At 37.2% G+C, this 17017-nt stretch overlaps 4 protein-coding genes across 4 annotated transcripts; all 4 read left to right on the top strand.

The window, feature by feature from the left end:
- Positions 1 to 645: 645 nt before the first annotated feature.
- LOC18596605 (MAC/Perforin domain-containing protein) lies at positions 646 to 6320 on the top strand. Its single transcript, XM_007025201.3, has 6 exons — positions 646 to 1171; positions 2410 to 2648; positions 2963 to 3158; positions 3393 to 3576; positions 3723 to 3877; positions 5415 to 6320. Exons 1-6 carry the CDS (start codon positions 872 to 874, stop codon positions 6054 to 6056), a joined length of 1716 nt encoding a protein of 571 aa, XP_007025263.1. The 5' UTR covers positions 646 to 871; the 3' UTR covers positions 6057 to 6320.
- Positions 6321 to 8852: 2532 nt separating this feature from the next.
- Positions 8853 to 12202, top strand: LOC18596604 (protein NRT1/ PTR FAMILY 4.5-like). The gene is made up of 6 exons (XM_088807670.1): positions 8853 to 8942; positions 9743 to 9839; positions 9972 to 10189; positions 10380 to 10823; positions 10957 to 11084; positions 11215 to 12202. The coding sequence occupies exons 1-6, from the start codon at positions 8853 to 8855 to the stop codon at positions 12095 to 12097; spliced, it is 1860 nt and encodes a 619-aa protein (XP_088663796.1). The 3' UTR covers positions 12098 to 12202.
- A 461-nt stretch (positions 12203 to 12663) lies between these two features.
- On the top strand, positions 12664 to 13924 carry LOC18596603 (oil body-associated protein 2C-like). Its single transcript, XM_018123564.2, has 4 exons — positions 12664 to 13055; positions 13134 to 13216; positions 13298 to 13412; positions 13503 to 13924. The coding sequence occupies exons 1-4, from the start codon at positions 12953 to 12955 to the stop codon at positions 13754 to 13756; spliced, it is 555 nt and encodes a 184-aa protein (XP_017979053.2). The 5' UTR covers positions 12664 to 12952; the 3' UTR covers positions 13757 to 13924.
- A 471-nt stretch (positions 13925 to 14395) lies between these two features.
- Positions 14396 to 16444, top strand: LOC108662609 (cyclic phosphodiesterase). Its single transcript, XM_018123563.2, has 3 exons — positions 14396 to 14930; positions 15058 to 15112; positions 16119 to 16444. The coding sequence occupies exons 1-3, from the start codon at positions 14481 to 14483 to the stop codon at positions 16322 to 16324; spliced, it is 711 nt and encodes a 236-aa protein (XP_017979052.2). The 5' UTR covers positions 14396 to 14480; the 3' UTR covers positions 16325 to 16444.
- The last annotated feature ends 573 nt before the right edge of the window (positions 16445 to 17017 follow it).

The raw sequence follows: 17017 nt of genomic DNA, 5'->3' as shown, positions 1-17017 counted from the left end.
GCCTAGGTGGTGCAATTGGGTCTGGACAAAGCCCTTTGATCTGGCTCTCCTTGTTGGTTTGTGACGTAGTAATAAAGATAGAGCCGCCTTTTAGTTCTCACGCCAATTCTTTTTTTGGTAAAACATTGAGGCAGGGATAAGAAAATACCAAAGTGGTTACTAGTAATTTACTCTGAATATTCTCTAGCTGCCCAGTTTTCTAATGCAGCAGCCTTCCCTACTGCTGAAGAAATGCTTATTTAACCTGAATTAGTAAGTTTCCGATTGAATGGTCCAAGTTGATGAGCTAGAGGGTGCTTGCCTTGTACTCTACTACTGTGTTTTAATTTCATTTCTTAAGAAAAGAAAGAGGATTATTTGGCCAAGGAAGAGAATGAGATAGTAATTTTTGCTAGTACGAGTAGGTTACCGTATATCAGAACAGAAGCAAGTCAAAAAAGCATAGTACATTTTATCTGATAAAACAGGGTCGTAGACTGTTGTAGAGAACCCTGGGGCAAAAGGAGGGAAAAAATGAAAAATAAAAAATAGGGATTGGAGGACAGAAAAGATCTAAGGAAGACCAGTCAACTCAGAATCCTTCCTCGTTCAGACACAACAGAAAAATAAACGCGTTTTTCGCGATTATTGTAGTCAACATCTCCCTCCTCGCCTTTGAAGAAGAACGAAGACAACAACATTAACAAAGTTCACCAACTCTTACAAACTCCCAAACTCCACAAAAAGAAATAGGAAAAGAAAATCTGTCTTTTTATTACATTTCTTTTCAATCAACAAACAACAGCATGAAACAGAAACTTAAAACAAATTAAAAAGGTTTCATTTTTTTAGAGTCTTGTGAAGCAAAAAAGAAACTTTTTTTTTCTTCCCTATGGAAAACCCAAGAACAAGAAGTGGCAGCTACTTGAGCTCATCTTCTAGCCTAGATGCTTTGACTACTACACTGAATAGCTCAATTCAAGCTCTGGGTCGTGGCTTTGATGTCACTTCAGATATAAGGCTGTTATATTGCAAAGGGGCACCTGGGTCGAGGTTGGTTCAGCTTGATGAAAATCATACTAACAATCTTGTTTTGCCTGGTGGGGTTATTGTGCCCAATGTCTCTGATGATATTCAGTGGTCGATGGGCAAAGATGGCATCGAAAGAAAACCAGTTTGTAGCTTTCATGAGGTAGGCTGCTGCTTGTCGCTTTTTGATCTGTTTTCTCTTGTTGGTTTTTCTGATTTTATTTGTTTGCTTTGTGTGGTGTTCATATCTTTTTCCATTTTTGATTCATTATCTGTGTAATTTTAATTTCCCAGTTTGGCAGCTTTATTGGCCTTCTGTCTTGGTTGGATGGACATAGGGGTAATTGGTTATTTGTTTCAAAGCTTAAACTTTGATGTTCTGTTGGGCATGCTGGAATTTCCATTTTCTTAGTTATTTGCAAAAATGCAATTTTTTTGACATATTTCCTATCTAGGACCCTAGGTATTCTGATTACCAAAGTGAGAGAGAAACCGATGCAAGGGAACTTTTGTTGTTCCTCCAAGTATATTCAATCTGAATTCAATGCAGTTTAACCCACTTAAGCGACTATATTCCATGGTGTCTGTGCGGAATAACTTCCTTTTCTATTGTCTATTGCACATTCACGGCATGCTGTGATCATTGATTGCTAAAATCTTCTTGTGCCACCTCTGCATTAGAGTAAAGAAGTTGACCTAGAATCTTCAAACTTGCTGTAATTTGTTTTCTGGATATTTGAGCAGGACCCATTAACATTTTAAATTTAGTAATTTTCTTTTACTAGTGAGCACAGTTCAGAATGGAATACAATATGATAATGGTAAATGATAGGTCAATAAAAATGCTGCTATATACATCTAGTTAATTTTTTGGGTTAAGTAGGCATGCTTTCAACATCTAATGTGATGATATGCTCATTTAAACAAACCACTAACACATGCTTTGGGTGCATTCTACCCATAATCTGTACTGCTCTTACACAATTTTATTTCATATAGCAGTTTGAGATGTAATTTCATAACTAAACTACAAATGAATGTTTTACCAGGGTACTGCCCAAGCATTGCCTCATCTCTGGTTTGAAATTGACTCACATCATTGATGATTTCCTATGGTTAAAGCCATTAGGCACTATCCATACTGTTTAGTTAAAGCATTGCCTTGTTTCTGGTAATGAATGGCATCTCCAGGTTGAATGTTCTATATTTAGATAATTTTTGTCTGTGTTGGTGGATTGGTGTACATTTCCTTATATAGGGTGAAAAAAATTCTACCTCTGTTTTACCAGTTCAGTATAGTGACAAAATCACATGATTGAGAGTAATGATTCTACTTCTATTGGCATTTGTTTGGAGTGAGAAACCCACCTTTAATGGACATCTTTGATGTTTGAATTCCAGATGTCAGGTTACTTTAATGAGAAAGCTGGTATATCAGAGCATGTTCCACTTGGAAGCTTTAATGCCATGTTCAATTTCACTGGTTCTTGGCGAGTTGATGCAGCAGCTACAAAATCCCTTGCCATGGTTGGATATTTAATTCCCCTATGTATGGTCAAATTGGTAAAGCCGAATTTAATTCTGTGCGAGGAAGTCAGACGTGCTGTTCCTTACTCTTGGGATCCTGCATCCTTGGCAAGGTAAATGGCATGGGAGTCATGTTTAAAGAATGAACATTTGTTACTTAAGCTATACATTTCTTGCTATATTTTTTATTTGATATCTCTTTACAGATTTGAAACTTTTGATTTGTTACTTCCGTACTCTGAGGTCAAACTAATATTAATTTCAGCTCCAAATCCTTAATCTGCATCTGATGTATCATATGTATCACTAATCTTCTCTCTCTCCTCTTTATGACAATGTATCATAGGAACCATAGATAATTCTGCATTGGTGTACAGCTTTAGGTTATAATTGTTGATGTTGATCTGGTTTCTTTTATTTGTTTCAGTTTTATTGAAAATTATGGTACACACATTGTAACCTCTGCTACAATTGGTGGGAGAGATGTTGTTTACGTCAGACAGCACCAGTCATCTCCTTTGTCAGTAACAGACATTGAGAACTATGTGAAAGACATTGGGGATCAAAGGTTTCTGGACTCTAAAGGCCAGTCAAGTGCCGCACCCTTAAAATACAAGGACAAGGTTAGTATTATGGTGCTGTTCACTTATAGGTTCAATGACAAAATACATGCTAAATATGGTGATCCCTTATATTTTACTGTGTCACTTCCTGTTTATTACTTAGCCTTCTTGTTGTGAATGTTGGCTTTGAAGGAAATATGTATCTTTCAACTGCAGTTATTTATAATTTTCATTGGGTAATTTATGTTTGCCTTAATGTGAGGAAATCTGTTGCTAAAAGAGTTATTGCTGTAGGATGTTACAGTCATTTTTAGGAGGAGAGGAGGTGATGATCTTGAGCAGAGTCATGCCAGGTGGGCAGAGACTGTACAATCGGCACCAGATGTCATCAACATGACATTTACTCCTATTGTTTCTCTTCTTGAAGGAATGCCTGGTATAAAACATTTGGCCCGTGCAATTGAACTATACTTGGAGTGTAAGTTCTTCTTCAACAGTTCGTACTTTTTTGAAATGTGAACTTTTTATCAACTTGAGCAATATGTTTGTCTTGCATAGATGTTAAAGATGTCTTCTTTCTTCCTCTTTAGATTCTAGTAAACATTCATTATTTCCTTTTACCAGACAAGCCACCAATTGAGGACTTACAATATTTCCTGGATTTTCAAATTGCCCGAGTTTGGGCTCCAGAACAGAGTAAAATTCAAAGGAAGGAACCTGTGTGTTCATCCCTTCAGTTTAGCTTAATGGGTCCCAAGCTCTATATCAGCCCGGATCAGGTATTCTCTATTAATCTAAAATCTACACTATGGAATGTTAAGAGGAAAAGTGTAGATGAGTTATAAAGAATGCTGGTTTTCCATGTGCATAATTTGATTGCATCTCTCTCCTTGAAGTCCAAAATTTATTACGATTTAAAGAAAGAGAAAGCACCATTAATAAATTGAAAGCAAACAATATGCACCTGGGGGACACATCTCTGAATTCTGATTTGTCATTTCTGTGACTTGATTTATTGCAAATGTTTCTTTCATCTTTTAGTGTGCTTGACCTTTTTGAGCCTCTAATCATAAATTATGTCGCTAAATGTAAAAGATGAGCCTTGAGAAGGAAATTGTTGAGCAATGTAGATGTATGCTTTCTGTGTGTGATATAGAAAGCTTTCAAAACTTTCAGTAGCATTGGTGGGGTCATGGTTACCAGGCTATGCTTTTTTTTTTTTTTTATAATTAAGGGAGGGGGATTCGAACCTTGCTCTATAGGCAGGGGGATCATGCACCAACTAATGAGCCAAATGCTCGGGTGCTACAGGCTATGCTTGTGTATGTGATATAAAGAGCTTTCAACACTTTAAGTAGCATTGGTGGGATTCATAGATACCAGGTTCGCTCTACCCACCCTGGAACTGTGAATTGGATCATGTGATCCAGATCCTGGTACTTTTGCAGCGTGGGATCCTTGGATGCAATCTGGATCCTTAAAATTGGTGACCCAGATTTTCAGAACAAAGAGGGAACCAAACATCAAAACTTCGCAACAAAAGGAAAAAATGTGGGAACTAAAGAGAGAACAAGAGAAGCACAGATTCTGAAATTTTAGAAGAAAAAAGAAGATTAAAGAGAGAGAAGACTGAAGACAAGAGGGACAGAGAGGTAGAATAATAGAAACCTACAAATAGAGAGTAGTAGAAAAACATTTAACATTAGGGTTTAGAAAAAGAAATGTTATTCAGCTACTGCCTAATTAGATTTTTAAATTTTATTTATACCTTTAAATCTAACACCCATTTTTAGAACATAATAAAAAAACCCAGTTATGTTTAATGAACCACTATTTAAAAGCTCTCTTAGAATTTTAGACAACAAGAAAAGCCATTACATTCTTTTAAGGGAAAAATCACTTCATATTTCTTCAAAATCTTCTAATCAACCAAATCAAACTAAAGGCGACCTAGAACTATTTTACAATGTACCACAACCAAAAATAGCATATCAAGTAAACCTACCTTTAGTACCACAAATTATCTAAATGGCACACCTCGTTCCTGTTACTGCATGATGAACAGAGACGTACCATGTTCATGGTAGTTATGGGTGGGATACTACAACTGTACTACCTATATCTCTATGTTGTGCTGGATGTCTCCTTATTGGAATGCTTAGAAATAATACTCATTGGCATTGGTACATATTTTCCCTCTTGCCAAGAGGGAAAAAAGGGTAAATAAATGACTGCACTTCTTGGAGCCACACCAAATAACTTTGTAGAGCCTGAAATAGTTTTTTCTTCAGCTAAATTCATGCCATGATATTGCAGGTAACAGTTGGCCGTAAACCAGTCACTGGGCTTAGACTTAGCTTAGAAGGCAACAAGCAGAACAGACTAGCTATTCATTTGCAGCATTTAGTATCTCTTCCAAAAATCCTTCAACCCCATTGGGATGCACACATGGCCATAGGTGCACCCAAGTGGCAAGGTCCTGAGGAGCAAGACAGCCGTTGGTTTGAGCCCATCAAGTGGAAAAACTTCTCCCATGTAAGCACTGCACCGATAGAACACACTGACACTTGCATTGGAGACCTCTCTGGCGTTCACATTGTCACAGGGGCTCAGCTTGGTGTTTGGGACTTCGGTTCCAAAAACGTGTTACACCTGAAACTCCTCTTCTCCAAAGTACCAGGGTGTACAATAAGGCGATCTGTATGGGATCATAGTCCCTCCAGCCTTTCTGGAAGGGCTGACGGTTCTTCATCATCAGTTTCAAATGAGAGAACTTCTGACGATAAGAAGGAAGATAGTTCAAGCCTTGTCGGGAAACTAGCAAAAATTGTGGACTCAACTGAAATGTCTAAAGGACCGCAGGATAGCCCAGGCCATTGGTTGGTTACAGGGGCTAAGCTTGGGGTGGACAAGGGGAAGATTGTATTGCGCATTAAGTACTCCTTACTGAATTACTGATCCATTATTTGCCTTTGGTAGGATTACCCTTTTTCTACTTGTAAGCATAGTCAAGCATTCTTTGCACAGGCGATCCCCGTTCGTTCGTTCTTCTGTACATTGTGCTCTTTTGTTTGTTTAGTTGTCCTTACAGTTGATAGTCAGATTATTAGGTATTTGACTCCTCATTTCCTCAATTTAGTTTCGCTATTTGTTTATCAGAGAACCAGGCTATGTTACCCAATAAACATAACATTGTTATATGAAGTGATTGTTCTTGTTCTCCTTTGAAGATTGCACATCATTGTTAAATGGTCTTGTTCTTCTTTTTTTTTTTTTTGTGGTGATTTATCCCTGTTTTCAGATCAGTTTCAATCACTCATTACCTTTCATCAAAATAAAATTGCCTCATTATATTAATGAGCAGAACCACAGGCACATGCAAAGGTAGAGAATATTATATAATGCTGATTCAACCTCAGAACTGTCGAAACACCAATACAGAAAAGGTAACAACTGATCTTGAATTCCTTTTCCCCCATATTTCTCGTGGGAACTGAAGTATCCACTTGGTGGGTATTTAGTTCATATCTAAAAGCCTGACGCTATAAAATATTAGCCAGAATTGACACACTCAAGCCAGCCGGCCATCATTCGGAAGGACTCAATGAACCCTTGCTGGTCGGAGAAAATGCAGATCCAAATCCAACAGATATTGATCCGTGAATGCCACGACAAGAAGAGGTGTTCTGCAACACCATCCCCCTGACCATGTCAGCAACACTTGATACACCACGTTGTCTGCCTACGCCAAATCGTGTTCTTCGATGTAAATCTATTCCTCGTATAAGCCAGGAGTTTGTCAGCATTCTGTTTCAGTTTTCCCTGGCAACAACACGAATGCTCTCTTTTCTGAACCATCAACGGACCCACACTGGAATACAATGTACACATTTTTTAAGCTTCTGAAAGTGTCATTAAAAGAGACGTTTGGTTATATAAAAGGATTGTATGGTTTTCATGATCTGATGACAGCTTTGTGAGCTACATTTAACTTGGAACATACTGTGGAAGGAGAAAAATTATTATCTACTTACAAAATGTCATATGAAATTAATAAATTGAAAAAAAAAATTCAAAGAAGAATCATGTGTCATGTGGATTTGGAGAAATCAATTAAGATAATCATATAATTAATTATAAAATAATTAATTTATTATTTAATTATTCTGAAGACACATAATTAGATCAATTAAAATTTTCATTTATTTCTTGAGATAATTTAGAGATAATATATTAATTGGATTAATAAAAATTTAATTATTGGTCATCCAAGTCATCTCTAAATAAATCAAAATAATTTAGAGATAAAATCCAAATTTGGTTTTTCTAATTTATCTCTAAATAAATTAATATAATTTAAAAATAAGACTTAAATTCGGCCAATCAAAACTCAAAAACTCAAAGTTTGGTCAATTAAAAAATTATTTGTAAGTCATCATAATTTATCTCTAATTAAAATAAAATAATTTAGAGATAATTCAAAAAGATTAAATTCTCATGAAAGTGTCTTATTTAGCATCATAAATTTTCATTAAAATAATTTACAATGCTTCTCCAAGTGAAGAAGACAATTAGGAGAAAGAAGAAGATTTTGAAGATCAAAGTCTCTCCAAAACTCCCACAAGTCCCAAGCTTTCCTTATGGAGAAATTTTAGGAAGATTCTAGAGATCAAAGCCTACAGAAGGAAGATTCAAGAAAATGATTAACAATTCATAGACTCCTTTGAAGTGGAGATTAAAGAAATTAATCCGAAGATATTATTCATCAAAATATGAAATTCAAGACCAATTTATCAAGACCCTTGAAATAAAGATTGAATAAATTAATCAAAGGAAATTTTTCATCAAAATACGAAGTTCTGGACCAAGTTGTCAAGCTCCTTGAAACGAAGATTGAATAAATTAATTAAAGGAAATTCTTCATTAAAATACACTCAAGACCAAGTCATCGAGACATTTAAAGTAAAATACGAAGTTCAAGACCAAGTCATTAAAACCCTTGAATCGAAGATTGAAGAAATTAATCAGAGGAAATTCTTCATCAAAATACAAAGTTCAAGACCAAGTCAAGGATCGAGACCTTTGAAACGAAGATTGAAGAAATTAATTTGAAAAAAATTCTTAATTGTAAAAAAAATCAAAGATTGTAAACCATGTCTTTTTAAATATCTAAACCTCTAGAAATCAAAGGAAGATTCTAGAAATCAAAGCAAGATCTTAGAAATCAAAGCTTCCAAAAGAAAGATTCTAGACATCTAAACCTTTGAAAGGAATATTTTGGAGATCATTATGAAGATCAAAGCAAGATTCTCGATATCAAAGACTCGGAATGAAGATTAATGAGATCAAAGCAAAATTTTGGAGATCAAAGACTCTAGAAGGAAAATTGTGGATCTAAGCCTTTGCAAGGAAGATTTTGGAAATCTAAGCCTCCAGAAGGAAGATTATGAAGATCCAAGGAAGATTATGGAGATCAAAGCCTCTGAAAGGAAGATTATCTACTTTGATCTATTTACCTTACGGTTTTGCCCCGTAAAAAGCACTTGATAAGTTGAAGGTAGTGTGAACTCTTAAATACCTAATATCACTTTAGTACATAATCGATGTGAGATTCATGACTCTTTTTTAAGACTATAATATTCTCCTGACTCTACCCAATGGATGTATATCTCTACGATGTGAGATTCATATGATTTCATGCTAGAACCATGACATTGGAGATCAAAAAAAGATTATGGAGATCTAAGGAAGATTATGGAGATCAAAACCTTCAGAAAGAAGATTACGGAGATCAAACTTCTTCCAAGTGACCAAGTCATCGAGACCTTTGAAGCAAAAGAAGAAGTTTACGATTAAGTCATCGAGACTCTTGAAACGAAGATCGAAGAAATTAATCAAAGAAATTTTTTAATTGTAAAAGAACAACAGAGATTGTAAAGTCTTATTTAATAAATAAACAAATTTGATATTTATCTCTTAATTTTTTTTAAATTTAAAATATTAGACGTAAAATTTGTGCGAGCATATGTAAATACCGGTAAGACCCCACACCCTTGTGTCTGGGAGTTAGCCTGCCCAGTTGAACAAAGACAACAGATTCCAGCCGTTGTGACTTATTTGGAATAAGCGCAAATTCCTTCTGCTTGTTCCGTAGCTTCTCTGTTAAAATATCTCGATTTTAAAATCACTCCTACACTGCGACATACACTCTAAAATTTTCATGTCACTACGTTATTTGCATGCATGCTTAATTCCTAGCTAGACTAAATCTTTGCAGGAGGGAATATCTCATTACTGAAGTCGGCAATATTCAGCTAAAGATGCCGTCACTTTCAAACAAAGCGAAGGAGTGTTCTGGACTATGAACTGGTCTTCGCCCACAATTAATAGTAGGATATTTGAAACATTATATATACAGCGCTTTACTTTGCTTCTAAGTAGTCCTAACATTGATAATCTTTGCACTAGGCGTAACACGACCTAGCGGAAGGCTAAGTAGCTATCAGCTATGGTATTTTCTTCTTTTTCCTCGTTTCATTTTGTTCAATCTCTTATTGGTAAAGTTTTAGATATTTCCTCTTGAAAAGAAAAGAAAAGAAAAGAAAAGAAAGGAAAATTTCAGTACTTTTCTGGTTTTGTTGTAGGAGAAACTTGAGGTTGTAGAAGGAAAGGTGGACTGGAAGGGAAAAGCAGCTGTGAAGTATAAACATGGAGGGATGAGAGCTGCTTTGTTCATTCTAGGTAAGTGACACTGCGCACTAGTTAGTGCTGCAAGCGGGAGAAACCAGATTTATAAATAACAAATAAAAAGGAAAGTAAAAAGAAAGTTTTGGTTATAAAGTCATATATATCATGATTTGTTGTTTTCTGCAGTGACGTTTGCATTTGAGAACATGGCAAATCTTCATCTGGCTGTGAACCTGGTGACTTTCTTCAATGGGATTTTGCACTTCGAAATAGCTGATGCAGCTAATGCTCTAACCAACTTCATGGGGACTGGTTACATCCTTTCCATTCTGTTTGGCGTCCTCGCAGACAGTTATATTGGCAGATTCAAAACTGTTCTCATTTCAGGATCCATCGAGTTTTTGGTATATATGCTAGATGTTATCCTCATTTTACGTTGTCAATTCTTCCACTGAAATGGCCCAAGAGCGATGACTAGGAACCGCTCTCTCTTTCGGGAACAGTACTAGAAACCCATTTCATAAAGCAGCTCACAAATTGTTTTTAAAATTAGTAATTCATTTCTTTTTGTTTGTGGAATGGTCATATATCTAGGGACTAGCATTGCTCTCAGTGCAAGCTCACTTTCCGAGCCTCAAGCCATCTGCTTGTAACGTCTTTGATCCAACTTCTCACTGTGAGAAAATAAAAAGGGGTGATGCTGCATTCCTCTACATTGCTCTATACTTGGTTGCTGCCGGCACAGGAGGAATTAAAGCTGCGGTGCCATCTCACGGAGCTGATCAGTTCGATGAGAAAGACTCCCGGGAGGCTAAGCACATGTCCAGTTTCTTCAACTTGTTACTATTAGCCGTGTGCCTGGGTGGTGCAGTTAGTTTAACGCTCATTGTCTGGGTTGATGATCACAAAGGATGGGATTTGGGATTCATGGTCTCTGCCATCGCCATGGTCTTGGGTGTCATCATAGCCGTAGCTGGGTGGCCATTGTATAGGATACATATTGTTCAAGGAACTAGTGTTATTGTGGAAATCATTCAGGTTTGCGTTCAAATTCTCTATGGAAAATCAATTTTTTTTCATTTTTTATATGTTCTATTTGTCAAAAAATTAATTAATTTATAATTTGTGTCTTTGCATGATAATTATTTACTTGCTTTTGGTTTGCTTGAAGGTTTATGTTGCAGCCATCCGTAACAGAAATCTTCAACTCCCTGAGAACCCCCTGGAGCTTTATGAGATTGATAAGGACAAGGAAGCTGCTGTGGAAGCTGATCTCCTGCCTCACAGAAACGTTTACAGGTTTGGTCAAAGTTCGGCTGTTTTGTTCCATTCTTTCTGATAAAAGCAGCTCCTACTGCTATTGAATAGATAAATCAATCAAAGAGGTATAAGAGTCTTATTAATCCTGTTTATATATGATTGTATTCAGGTTCCTGGACAAAGCAGCCATTCAAACAGCATCTACAGCGCAGTCTCCAAATCCATGGAAACTCTGCAGGGTAACTCAAGTAGAAAATGCAAAAATCATATTTGGAATGATCCCAGTTTTTGCTTGTACCATAATCATGACCCTTTGCCTAGCTCAACTCCAAACCTTTTCTGTCCAACAAGGCCTTACCATGGATACAACCATCGTTGGCTCTTTCCACATACCACCTGCCTCTCTGCCAATAATTCCTGTTGGTTTCTTGATCATCATAGTTCCCTTTTATGACCAAATTGTCGTTCCCCTCCTCCGGAGGTTCACAGGGCATCCCACAGGTATCACTCACCTTCAACGTATAGGAGTTGGCCTTATTCTCTCTTCTATATCCATGGCTGTGGCTGCAATAATGGAAGTGAAACGCAAAGCTGTGGCACGAGACCACAACATGCTAGATGCTATTCCAGTGCTCCAGCCATTGCCTATTCGCACATTCTGGCTCTCATTCCAGTACTTCATATTTGGAATTGCCGACATGTTCACGTATGTGGGTCTCCTTGAATTTTTCTATTCAGAGGCTCCAAAAGGACTTAAAACGGTCTCTACTTGCTTTTTGTGGAGTTCCATGGCACTTGGGTACTATCTCAGCAGCATTTTGGTTAAGATAGTCAACAGAGCAACAAAAGATAATACAAACAGTAGAGGCTGGTTGGCAGGCAACAACATTAACAGAAATCATTTGAATCTCTTCTACCTGTTGCTATCCGTACTGAGTTTGGCCAATTTCATTGTCTATTTGTTCGTTGCAAGCCGTTATAAATACAGGTCTGAGTGCCCTGTGGTTCTTTCTGGCGATGACAAAGCCGGAGACAAGACAGAAGGTAATTAGCTACAATATCATGTGAAGAAGCCAACTGATACGCGAATGGACATTTCTTTTCTTCCTTAATTTGTTTCTACTTCCCTTTGGATGGTTATTTTCAAGTTGGTGAAGCTGTAGAGGGTTTGAAATGCATTTGTTATGTTCATTAACTAAATGTGTCATGTTCTGGATTACAGACTATAGTAAACCCCAAATTTCTAGAAATTAATTTGGCAAATAGCCCACGAAGTTGATTGAATCATTTTATTTTCATTATGATAGTGTTTAAAAGCGTGAAAATGAAGTATGAAATTTAAAAAGTAATAACCCTGTTCATTTCTTTCCACCCTTTTCTTCTTTTCGACCCTCAAAACACTTTGTTTCACCAAATTTAAAGTGATATGATGCCATTTGAAATCTGGGCTTTACTGAAACTTGTAAGCATGTAAACAGTACAGTCCAGTCGGCCCCAAGTGTCTATCACAAGCACCCACCTGTCCACATAGCTCGCCAACTTCAACCACCTCATCTCCATACATGTCAAGTTGGCCCCCGAATGTCCTTCCACGTTCCCCTTCTACTTTCTCTCCTTTCGAATAGCCCCCAAAATTTCAGAACAACCTTCAAAGCCACACCCCAAAGGCCTAAGACTAGCACATCAAATAGAAATAAAAGCGTTGAAACACTGCGTTTCAATGGCTCCCGTTTACAACTCCTCGTGTCCGATGGTTTCCAGTGACGAGTCCCCGGCTCAGGGTATCGGGGCAACCCATGTCGATGGGGCAGCACATGATAGACAAGGTTGCATCCGTGATGTAGTCTTTGACTTCAGTGAAGCAGATTAGCCAGCACGTCTGCACCTTTGCGTTGTATAGTCATGACATGAGTCGTCAGATTGAGACTCAACACTCTATTACCAGGCTAAACCAGGACTTTCTCCAGTGCGCTGTTTATGATTCTGATGACTGCAAAGCCCGCCTCATTGGTAAGTTTTTTCCTTCCCTTAATTTTGAAGAAAAAGTAAGGAAACAAAATATTGAATAAGTTTTTCATTTCTATGCAGGAGTTGAACATATAATATTCGATCGACTGTTTGAAACTCTGCCTCAAGAGCAGCAAAAGCTTTGGCATTCCCATGCTTACGAGGTTATATCTCTGTTTCTAACACAAATCGGGGCTGATAAATTATAGTGTTAGTCATGATAATGAGCATATAATTTGGTGCAGATCAAATCAGGCCTCTGGGTTAATCCCAGGATTCCAGAAATGACAAGGAAACCTGAACTGGATAATTTGACTAAGACCTATGGCAAGTTTTGGTGCACATGGCAGGTTGACAGAGGTATATATAAGTTAATTTATTGCTAGATATTCCTTTATTAATTTGGACATCAAATGCAGACAAACTAATTTTAAGTGGGTGTTTGTGAAGGTGACAGGCTTCCAGTGGGTGCACCAGCATTGATGATGTCTCCCCAGGGAGTGAAATTGGGCAAGATCGACCCGGAGCTAGTCAGGAAGAGGGATGACAAGTACATCTCCACGGAAGCACTGCAGGGATCAACGTTGGAGATTGAAGAACCGGGATGCATCAATCCACAGGCGGACTACTGGAAACAGCATGGTAAAGGTATTGCTATCCACATTGAGTCAACCAAAATGAAGTTGAGAGCACCCTTCCCTTGAACAAACCATACCAACGGGAGACTAGCTACGGGGATTTGCGTACTTGGGTTGTGGTAAAATTGTGGAACTTCTCTACCACAGAGAGCTAGTTTTTCAATAAACAGTATAAATGGTGTGTAGTCCGAATTGTTACTTTTCAATAGCTTAAGTACTATATTTATGCCAAATTCAAGTTGCACCTTTAAATTTGGTTCCAAACTTAATACCAAAAGCATAGGAATTACGATAAAAATTTAAATTGCATCATTAAATTTGATTATTTAACACAATGTCAAGTTATCACATGTCTCAAATTGTTATTAACCGCACCTTTAATCCTAATTTAGAATGTAGAACCTGCTCTTTTACTATTGCAATATTCACTTGTAATCCTAATGTCAAATTAATCTTGCAATTGTCAACTCTATCCTAATGTCAAATTAGACTTTGAGAAAATGAATAACAATAAAAATCCCTTAGAAAACACTACCTCATTAGACAAAAGATAGAGTTTGATAATAATCAACTCAAAATGTATATATAAATTAAAGTTGTCTAGATATTCGACCAGCAGAAATCAATCATAATAGTAGTACTGTATGTCCTTATATACTAGTGAAGTACATGTAAGTGAAGATATATACTGGATGTAGTAATGCTCATATCTTTTTCTGGAATATTCTTTCATGGGCCGTGGCATCAGGTTCAGTTCCTGCACTCGAGCTCGATAGCATATGCTCTTCCCATGTGCCAGCTTGCCCAACTTGCTACTTTAAAATCTCAAACCCATTTTTATTCCATCTTCAAAAACCCAAATAATATCTCGAAAAGCCTTCTAATCCATCGTCTTGATTTCTCTGTCACTGGTCGCTTCAGTTCCACTTCTTTCGCCGTCATGGCAACCCCAGAAGCCGTCGTTAAGAAAGATGTGTATTCGGTCTGGGCACTTCCACCAGAAGACGTTCGTGTCCGGGTGAAGAAGTTGATGGAAGGTTTGAGATCCGAGTTCGGTGGGCCACAGTTCGAGCCCCACGTTACGGTTGTTGGGGCCATCAGTTTAACCGCTGATGATGCGTTGGCTAAGTTCAGGTCAGCCTGTGATGGGCTCAAGGCTTATACTGCTACCGTCGAACGTGTGGCCACTGGAACTTTCTTTTATCAGTGCGTCTTTTTGCTGCTTCACCCCACTCGCGAGGTAATTCCTGTTTCAATTTTTATTTCTGTGGTTTTCCTTCAATCTATAATAATTCAAAGAAAATTTTTTTTTCTTTATTATTATTTGGAGTAGTTGAAGTAAGCAAGAGTTTCATGAATTTTTCCAGGTGGTGGAAGCTAGTGCACATTGTACTGGCCATTTTGGTTACAAGAGTTCCACACGTAAGTTAAAGTGTTGCCTTTTGTTTTAACACCTTTGGCTATCTTAGTTATGTTTCTTGGCACCTGTCACGGATCTGGGTATCATGTGACAGGGGATAGATGTTCTAAAACCCCTTTCTAGGCACCCAAAGATTTCACTAACTTTGTACTTGCTATTGCTGAAATTTATTAGAGTAGCCGGAAGCTATATTAGGTGAATTAATGATTATCCTTGCCTGGAAAGCTGTCAATCCAAATCATTGGTGCTCTCTCGTAAAATTTTCAAGGGAAGAAACATCTAGATATTACCCCTGAGGTTTTGGTATAGTTCAGCTCCAGAGGTGGTTAGAATTATGGAATATGAACTAGCTAAGCACGTTCAGATAACATTTTCCGCTGTAGAGTGGTTAGAGTTTTGGAATAGGAAGTCAAATGTTATCAGGTATATGTTTTGGAATATGAAATAACTCATTAGGAATTTGACTTGTAATCCCTTAAAAAATTTTCGACAAGTTGCTAGAATTGTTTCATTGTGAGTGAAAAATGAAAAAGACACCGTCTAGGGGTTAAGGAGGGAAATTGGGTTCTCTAATATTGTTATCAGTTGGTGAAATGTTTTCAGTAATTTTCAAAACTGCCAAATGCGTATGACGATTCTGGATTTGATTTAAGGTTATTGTCTGAGTTCTTTAATGGTGTGCCTAAATGGATAGACTCAATTTGATTTCTTTGCTTTTGAACCCACAAAACAAGTCAAGTAGCATGTATACCTGAATCCATGTCATTGCTTTAGTTTTCCCAGCAGTTAGATGACTGTGGTTGGTAAATGCTGTTTGTCTTTAAGGATGGAGTAGAAGTATTTTGTAGATGAGATCACTGTCATCCTCCTCATCTGATTGTTGAAAACAAAGCTTAATTGACCATCTTTCAATTAACTTTGTGGGAAGATCAAATATTTGTACTTGTCTTTCTATTTTGACCTTCATTCTGTTGGTGACAATTGACAAATACTTCTATTTTCTTGTAGCATACATGCCACATTTGAGCCTCCTGTATGCCGACCTGACAGAAGAAGAGAAGAAGAAAGTTCAAGAAAAAGCTAATATACTTGATGAAAGCATTGGCAGCCTGAGCTTCCAGATAAGTCGTCTTGCATTATATAAAACAGATACTGAGGACAAAACTCTCAAATCCTGGGAGAAGGTTGCTGAATGCAACCTCTGCCCAAATTAGCTCTTTCTCATCTGTTACTCATGCAAATAGCACCTAATACAACGCATATAGGTTGTAATAAGACTGACCTCGTCATCTTACCTATATCAATAATAATGTACCCGTGCAGGTTCTTAGTAATTACTATGAGTTATGATGATGCACTATATTTTATTGACAATTAGATGCCTTTGAGGTTGCGTACTTTAGAACTGCCACTAGCCAATAATAATATAGGCAATTTGCCAAGTCCACCATCCCTTGCAACTTATTTGCATAGTCAATTACTTTAAGTGGTGTTCTATTTTGTTTATTGGGGTCAATGAAAGCTTGCTTAAACCAGATCCTTTAATTTAAAGAAGAGAAGTAGCGGTCTTATGGAGCAAGTTTCGCTCAATAGGAAGCATTTGGTTATAATGAAAATTGACATTACTCTATAATAATTAGATGACTTGTGCATTCAGGCAACACAGAATATGTCTCGAAATTATCTATCGTATTTTTTTTCCACGTAGTTTGAAGAAGACAAAACCAGAAGGGCAAGCATGTAAAACACCCATCCAATATGGCTAAAACTATATGAAAGGAATAAAAGTAAATTCTATTTCCTTGTCTAAGTTGGGTGAAATTGCATGGTTATCAAGAGTTTTGTTTTCAAATTGAAGGCTCGTACATATTTTTATTAGAAGAGATCTAAAAGCTAACAAACTTCAA

The sequence above is a fragment of the Theobroma cacao genome, chromosome 6 (assembly GCF_053813885.1).
Source record: "Theobroma cacao isolate CCN51 chromosome 6, ASM5381388v1, whole genome shotgun sequence".
Classification (NCBI taxonomy): Eukaryota; Viridiplantae; Streptophyta; class Magnoliopsida; order Malvales; family Malvaceae; genus Theobroma; species Theobroma cacao.
The sequence above is the reverse complement of the archived record's forward strand: the minus strand, read 5'-3'. Positions and strand labels throughout refer to the sequence as shown.